Below are 8,295 nucleotides of genomic sequence, written 5' to 3'. Positions count from 1 at the left end.
AAAAAAGAAGAGGAGGAGATTGGATTGATACCCCGCCCTTCACGACCCAAAGGAGTCTCAGAGCGGCTCACAAACTGCTTTCCCTTCCCCTCCCCACAACAGACACTCTGTGAGGTAAAAGAAGAAGAAGAGGAGATTGGATTTATACCCCGCCCTTCACTACCCAAAGCAGTCTCAGAGCAGCTTACAAACTCCTTTCCCTTCCCCTCCCCACAACAGACACCCTGTGAGGTAGGTGGAGGTGGGGCTGAGAGAGCTCTCTCAAGGACTGCCCTTGAGGGAACAGCTGAGAGATCTTGTGGCTGACCCAAGGTCACCCAGCTGGCTGCATGTGGCGGAGTGGGGAATCAAACCCGGTTCTCCCAGACGAGAGTCCTTACTCTTAACCACTACATCAAACTGGCTCTCAATCAGTTCCCCCAGAGAAAATGGCTGCTGCACAGGATGTATGCTGTGGAACTAAGGTCCCTCCCCTTCCCAAATTCCGCCCTCCCCAGGCTCCACCCCCAAATCTCCAGGATTTCCCAACACAGAGCTGACAACCCAAGATACAGTAATCTCCGTTAAGTGAAGTGGAAGAGGGAAAATGAGCCAGGCTTTGTTAGTCACATGAGTCACATGATAGAGGTGCTAGCGATTTATAAAATGATGCATGGGGTGGAGAGAGTGGACAAAGAGAACTTTTTCTCCCTCTCCCAAAAGACGAGAACTCAAGGGAATCCAGTTAAGCTGATGGGCAGTAGGTTTAGGAGGGACAAAAGGAAATACTACTTTACACAGAGAGTGATTAAAATGTGGAATTTGCTGCCAGAGGATGTTGTGATGGCCACAGGAATAAACAGCTTTTAAAGTGGATTAGATAGACTCATGGAGGATAAGTCTATCATTGGCTACTAGCCATGGTGGCTGAGGGGAACCTCCATGTTCAGAAGCAGTCAACCTCTGAATCCCAACGACAACATCAGGAGAAGGCCTCGGACTCCATGCCCTTCTGTTGGCCCTCCAGAGGAACTGGTTGGCCCCTGTGTGAGATGGGATTCTAGACGAGATGGACCCTCACTAGTCTGATCCAATAGGGCCTTCTTAGGTTCTTATCAGGGTAAGGCCTCAGCCTCTCTGCCCTGCTGTTGGCCCTCCAGAGGAACTGGTTGGCCCCTGTGTGAGATGGGATTCTAGACGAGATGGACCCTCACTAGTCTGATCCAATAGGGCCCTTCTTAGGTTCTTATCAGGGTAAGGCCTCAGCCTCTCTGCCCTGCTGTTGGCCCTCCAGAGGAACCGACTGGCCACTGTGTGAGACAGGACACTGGACGAGATGTACTAATGGTCTGATCCATCAGGGCTCTTTCTTATGTTCTTATTACTCTGTTTATTTACAAAGCACTCTGTCAGTCATAATCCCCAGAGATCTCCAGGCCCACCGGGAGTTTGGCAACTCTGCTCTGCAACAGCCCTGTATGGTAGGTCACGACACCCCTGTGGGCCTACATGTGAGGCATCGCCACTGCTTCCTTATTTCTGGCATCTCTCCCACATCGCCGGTCCCCAGAGGCGTTCCCAGAACACTGTGTGACTTTACAGACAAGACAAACCGCATTTTGTTTACATAAAAGAAGATAAAGAGGCTTTTAAAAAAATTATGATTTCTATTTTACGTCTCGATCCCTCAACCAATCACCCGCCCATGTTTTATCCTCACAACAACCCTTTGGGTTAGGCTGAAAGAGAGCGGCTGGCCCGGGGTCACCCAGCGAGTTTCCATGGTGGAGTCAGGGCCTGCTCAGGGTGTTTTGTCTTCCTCTTCCTGCACTGCTGCTGGCTGGGTTGGTCCTGGAAGTGCTGCCCATGGGCTCCTGATGGTACAAGCCGAGTTTGTGTTTACCTCAAAGCTGTTACCTCAGGTGGTTTGGATGGAGGCAATTTGTGGGAGGGGGGAGCTCACCGGTCTCTTGCTACTTCCCTCATTTTGGGCGAGGCCCCGCTAAGCCAGGGCGAGTGAGGCCTGTGGAGCCCCAGACTTTCACACTAAAGTCCATCTATGATGGTGCCACCGCTCCGGCAGGCCCCAGGGCTTGCCCTTCAACAACCAAGGAACCTTCAAAGGAGGGCCTTGAGGCTTTTTCACGCATCCACCAAAGTCTTCCACGTGCGGACAGCCCACCGTAGATCTGCCGCCAAAGACCTAAGTTCCACATCCCTTCAAACACAAACGGGAGTCAGCGTGTCCGTTCAGTTGTTTGTCAGCACCCTGGTAAAGGCAGTGGTGACCCCACCCGTAGTCTCGGCCTTCAACTGGCGCCCAGCCCAACAGTCTAGACCTTAAACTGCCTGCCGAATCTGGATCTGCGATAGCAACAGAAGAGGCCCACCCCGATGACGATCAGTGAGAGGGCCAGCACCGCCACGAGCAAAATCAGCATGCTCATTTTCTTCAGGTCCTCTTTCTCGCAGTCCTCGGCCCTTATGTTCCTCATTGCCATTTCTCCGTCGTACCCAAAGCTCTTGGCGTACTGGCATTTGACGAGGTCAACGTTGGGGATCTCCACGGTCGCTCTGTGGATCATGTGAGAGAGCCAGATGTTTCCACAGCAACTGAGAGGATTCCCCGCCAGGTACAAATTCCGGAGGGTTTTCTCTAAGGCTGGGATCTCGCTGCTTTTTAGACTGCCGAAGCTGTTATTCTGCAGGTCCAGAATTTCCAAGACACAACAGTCTTCTGACCAAGTGGGCAGCCAACTGAGCTGATTGTCTGACAAATTTAGATACCTGAGATGGGTAAAACGAGGCAGATTGATATTTAAAGTCGTCATGCCATTACTGTGTAAATCCAAATGTTCGAGAGAGATTTCCAACCCTGACAAAGATTTGGCCTCGATCCGAAGCCCCCTATTGGTAGAGAGATCCAACCATGTGAGTGGGGTCTGTTGGAAAACGTACAGCGGGAGGCTCTGCAAATGATTGTCCGCTAGAATCAAATACCGAAGTTCGGGGAGGTTGACAAACGAGATGCAGCCGTCTTCCTCGCCGGCAAGCCTTCGCCTGGCTAACCCAGAATACAAACTGCAGAGCCTGAGGTGGTTTCTTCGGAGGTTGAGCAAAGTGATTTCCGGAAGGCTTGCAAATAAGTCCGATCGTAGCCCTCGGAGATTGTTCTCCTGAAGATAGAGCTCTTGCAAATTACTCAGCGCGTTGCCATCCAGTTCCAGGTTCTGCAAAGAGTTAGAACTAAGGTCGAGAATGACCAGCGAGATTAGCTCGGAACTCGCCGTGAATGTCTGGAGGCAGTTTTTGCTCAGGTTCAGAAACTGCAAAGCAGACATGGATGCAAAGAAGTCAGGTGGCAGGGATTTGATCTCGTTGAAACTCAAGTCCAAATACAACAGCCGAGACAAGGAGGGAGAGCTCTCGTTGTTCTTTGGACTCAGAGCCTGAAGATCAAAAGGTATATCCAACCAGTCATAGTCTAAATCATCACTAGGAGAGTCCACCATAAACTGCATGATATTCTTTGATAAATTCAGGTAGGCAAGCTTATTCTCTTGTGGGAGAACCGGGAACCGGAGTAGCTTGTTCTCGCTCAGGTCTAGCCAAACCAGGTTGAATTCCTCTTTCGATTCGGTAGAATGGAAGGACTCAATACTGTTCTGGCTGAGATCCAGGACTTGCAGCTGTTTCAGGCTGAAGCCAGCAATACAGGTGAGTGAGTTCATGGAGAGGTTGAGTGTGGAGAGATGGGACAACATCTCAAAGGCACCTTCTTCTATCTCCATGATCATATTGCTATGAAGGTCCACCTCAATGAGTCTTGGAGACCCTTGAAATGTGCTCCAGGATATTTCTGTGATGCTGTTCTCTGCCAATGAAAGATACTCAAGCGATGGCGCTTGGTGGAGGAACCGTTGAGCCATCCCGTTGTACAGGCTGTTGTGAGACAAGTCTAGTATTCTGACCTGGGGTAGTAATCCGACCCAAAGGTTGTGCTGAGCCAACTGATAGAGCTGGTTGTTGGCTAAATTGATCTCCATCAAACTCATCATATCTGAGAAGATTCCTGGTTCTATGTAGCTGATACGATTGGAACTTAAGTCGAGATAGCGGAGGGAGGTGTAAAAGGTCAAAGGCATCTTGGTGATGTTTTGAAGTTTGTTTTCAGAGAGGTTGAGTTTATGGATGTTTGGGTAAAGTTCTGAAGGGATCTGGCGAAAACCTTTCCTCTGACAAAATGCCACCATGTTTTTCTATGGGAACAAGAGGGGGAAAAACATGTCAAGGAATGTTAAGGCATACAATAAACAAAGACTGGCTCAACAGGCCATATCTCATCTCTTACAATTTTTGAAAATGTTTTTAAGAATGTAATTATCATAAAGTGTGTGCCGAAAAAAAATCATTATGGTTTTGGACCCAGGTATCGGAATGTCAACCTCCTGGTGGGACCTGAGCATCCCCCAGAATTATAGCTCATCTCCAGGCAACAGAGATCAGTTTCCCTGGAGAAAATGGATGCTTTGGAAGGTGGAGTCTATGGCATTGGACCCCACTGAAGTCCCTGTCTTTGCCAGGTTCCATTCCCAAATATCCAGGACCATCCCAATGTGGAGCCGGCAACCTTACCCCCTACCCTCCAGCCACTGGCCAGGGGGGACCAGGCACCCCTGTTCAGGTGCCCCCAAATCTCAACCACATGCAGCTTTGCAGCTTCATTTTGCTGCTCCCTCAAGTAGCTAATTTCTGTTCATGTGCACTGCAACTGGAAATCAGTAAGCACCACAACTACCTTAAAAATTCCCTGTCTACTGTTTTACAGAAAAGGTGATTGTCTGGAAGCACTCTTTGAGCTTTACACCAGTTTGGTGTAGTGGTTAAGTGCGTGGACTCTGATCTGGGAGAACCGGGTTTCATTCCCCACTCCTCCACTTGCAGCTGCTGGATGACCTTGAGCAAGCCAAAGTTCTGTCAGAGCTATTCTTGAAACAGCAGTTTCTGTCAGAGCTCTCTCAGCCCCACCTCCCTCACAGGGTGTCTGTTGTGGGGAGGCGAAGGGAAACGAGTTTGTAAGCCTCCTCCTCCTCCTCCTTCTTTCCTTTCCAGGATCCAATGGGAAGGATGCCATTTCCCAGGGAAACAAGTAGAATCAAAGAACAACACAGCAAACACGAGCAACTGAACCCAAAAATAAATGGATTTGGGGGGATAATTTTGTTTCGAGAAGAGGAGGAGGAGATTGGATTTATACCCTGCTCTTTTTAAAAATGTTTTTGTTGAAAAACTATATTACTCACAACCAACAAAAAGGTATATAAATTGTATATATATTGGATTTATACCCTGCCTTTCACTACCCAAAGGAGAGCAGCTTACAATCCCTTCCCCTCCCCACAGCAGACACCCTGTGAGGTAGGTGGGGCTGAGAGAGCTCTCTCGAGAACTGCCCTTGAGAGAACAGCTCTGAAAGAACTTATAACTGACCCAAGGTCACACCAGCAGCTGCATGTGGGAGAGTGGGGAATCAAACCCAGTTCTCTCAGATAAGAGTCCGCGCTCTTGACCACTACACCAAACTGGCTCTCGAGTTCACAGATCGAGTTTCACTCAGAGTCTTGGAGCGGTTTACAATCACCTTCCCTTCCTCTCCCCACGACAGACACTGTGTGAGGTCTGTGGGGCTGAGAGAGCTCTTGAGAGAACTGCTCTTGAGAGAACTGCTCTGAGAGAACTGTGACTGACATTAGGTCACCCAGCTGGCTGCAGGTAGAGGAGTGGGGAATCAAACCCAGTTCTCCAGATTAGAGTCCACCACTCTGAACCACTACACCAAACTGGCTTCTCAAATTATGTATGTTCCCTGTGGGTACACTCTGCAGTAGGGATCAAAGACCTTAGCCAGAATCTTTTCCAAACCGTGTGCCCAAAAGGCTTTCAAGTTGAAAACAGCCCGTTACACATTCAGGCTGATCCTTTTCCATGTCCCCATTTCCAACGGCAAAAAAATTTGATCCAGAGGAGAAACCACTGGCCGTTCCTCAGAACTGATGAATCAGAAATATCTCCCAAAAGGCATATCGAAATCTGGAGAGCAGGAGAGAAGTGTCTGCTTAACCAGAACTGGAATCATACCAGTGGATGATTAGTAGGAAACATGGGAAGAAAGACTGAGGGCGAAAGTCACTGCCAACAACCCAAGGTGTGGGTAGAACACGAAGGCATGAAGCTACAGTGAATCAGAATACTGGTTCATCAGTGTCAGGACTGTCTACTCAGACGGACAATGGCTCTCCGGGGTTTAAGGCTGAGGTATTTCAGATCGCCTACTGACTGGTCCTTTCGAACTGGAGATACCAGGATCCAGGCGTCATTTCCTGCGGGAGCGCACAGGAGCGGAGCTCCGGCAGTAAGGAGCCCAGGGGGCGGGCACATGCAACAAGCCCCGCCCCCTGCTCCCAGCAGCCCTCAGTTGGGCCACGAGGAGCAAGAAGCAGCCAGGTAAGTTGCAGAGCCTCCCGCCCCCGGCCCGCCTTCAGGTACAAGCTCTCCCTCCTCTGTGACGGTGGATCTGCACGTTCTCCACCCCCCCCAATAGCTAGCAATCCAAAAGAGTCCAATGGAGCCTGAGCGGTGGGTGTTGACTTCTGACACACTTACGGTGAAGCCAGGGGGTGTGGCACATGCAAATAGGTTATGGTAATGAGTTTTACTAATGAGCTCCGGCACCTCTTTTTCTACGAAATGACTCCTGGGCATACCTAGATGGGAGCACATCTGGCCTGTGCTGAAAGCACTGCACTGGCTGCCAATAGCATACCGAATCCGCTTCAAGGTGCTGGTACTTACCTTTAAAGCCCTGTATGGCCAGGGTCTGGCATACCTGAGGGACCACCATTCCCCATATGTTCCCCCAAGGACACTACAGTCGGGGACTGAACATCGACTGGTAACCCAAGGTCCCAAAGATATTAAATTTGCTGTTACCTTTTTTTGGTGGTGGCTCCTACCTGGGGGGATGAGCTCCTGGAGGCGATCTGGGCCCTGCGGGACCTGGTGCAGTTCCGCAGGGCCTGCAAGATGGAGCTCTTCCACCATCACTATACCATCACCGTACCACCACCACTAAATGGAGTGGGTGTCATCGGGGAACGAGACGGCCCTGGGAGGAAGGACGGATCGCTGTACCTCCTGGAGTCTACCATGTCGCTCTGGGACCACTTTGTCATGTGTGACCCCATCAGTTATTTGTGACATCTAGAGCACTTGTATTTTTTATATAAATGATTCTTTTATTGCTTGTTTTAGCCTGTTTTTTCCCTGTTTAATCTTGGCATATGTGCCTAATTTGTTAGTTGCCCTGAGCCCATTCGGGGGGAGGGTGGGGTATAAATTTAAAAATAAATTTTTTTAAAAATTATATTGTACATGATTCATAAAATTCTGGTGGTGGAAAGTGCCATCAAGTCACAGTTGACTTACGGTGACCCTGTAAGGGTTTTCAAGGCAAGAGAAGAACAGAGGTGGTTTGCCATTGCCTGCCTCTGCATCATGACCCCAGACATCCTTGGTGGTCTCCCATCCAAATACTAACCAGGGCCGAGACTGCTTAGCTTCCAAGATCTGATGAGATCAGGCTATCCTGGGCCATCCAGGTCAGGGCCTGGGTTGCTCTAGGAGGACCCAAAAGCCCCTGGACTACGGAAAGCACAGCCAATGGGAAGGCCTCACCACAATCCTATGTGTATTTATTAAGTCCCACTGAGTGTGCTGGCTCTCATTCCAAAAGAAGTGAGCATAGGTTTGCAGCCTCGATTCTTCTCTATGCAGCAGGACAGAATTTCTTGCAGAGGAAGACAGAAGTTGGGCACAGAGCTGGGGCTCACACCTCCTGACGTATGTCCCCAGAGTGGGTATCCATGAGCCAAAACGTATTCAACTGATGAGATTCCACACTCAAAACAGATTTCAGTTGGTCGACCAAAGGCCGATAAGGCTACCCACTTCTGTTTTCAAAGATCTCAAATACCTAAGAGTATTTCCAGAGTGCAGGTGGAGAGGTATGTTCTGTGGCTGCCCCACCACTTGCAGTATTCCCACCTCCTAGGGCACCTGAGCTTTAATGTGCGCAGACATTTTTTAAAAATTGAGCTGGCTTTGGAGGCCTGACTTAATCAACTGGTAAAGAGCTGGGACACTGCAGTTTGTTGTCTTTTTTCCCTGTTCTGTTTGGATTCTTTAACAGGATACAGCTTACTTGTCTTTCTTAAATCTGATCCTGTCTTTAGAGGAGATGGCATCTTTCTCTGTACT

General features: G+C 49.4%; 1 protein-coding gene across 1 annotated transcript in view; it reads right to left on the bottom strand.

The window, feature by feature from the left end:
• Positions 1 to 1,547: 1,547 nt before the first annotated feature.
• Positions 1,548 to 8,295, bottom strand: part of LRRC32 (leucine rich repeat containing 32) — a 30,102-nt gene continuing 23,354 nt past the window's right edge. Inside the window, exon 3 of the mRNA XM_015408856.1 lies at positions 1,548 to 4,238. Coding sequence (XP_015264342.1) covers positions 2,313 to 4,238 — 1,926 coding nt within the window. The 3' untranslated portion in view covers positions 1,548 to 2,312. The remainder of the gene's footprint in view (positions 4,239 to 8,295) is intronic.

Source organism: Gekko japonicus, unplaced genomic scaffold, assembly GCF_001447785.1.
Source record: "Gekko japonicus isolate JY-2015 unplaced genomic scaffold, Gekko_japonicus_V1.1 scaffold4416, whole genome shotgun sequence".
NCBI classification, from domain to species: domain Eukaryota; kingdom Metazoa; phylum Chordata; class Lepidosauria; order Squamata; family Gekkonidae; genus Gekko; species Gekko japonicus.
The sequence above is the reverse complement of the archived record's forward strand: the minus strand, read 5'-3'. Positions and strand labels throughout refer to the sequence as shown.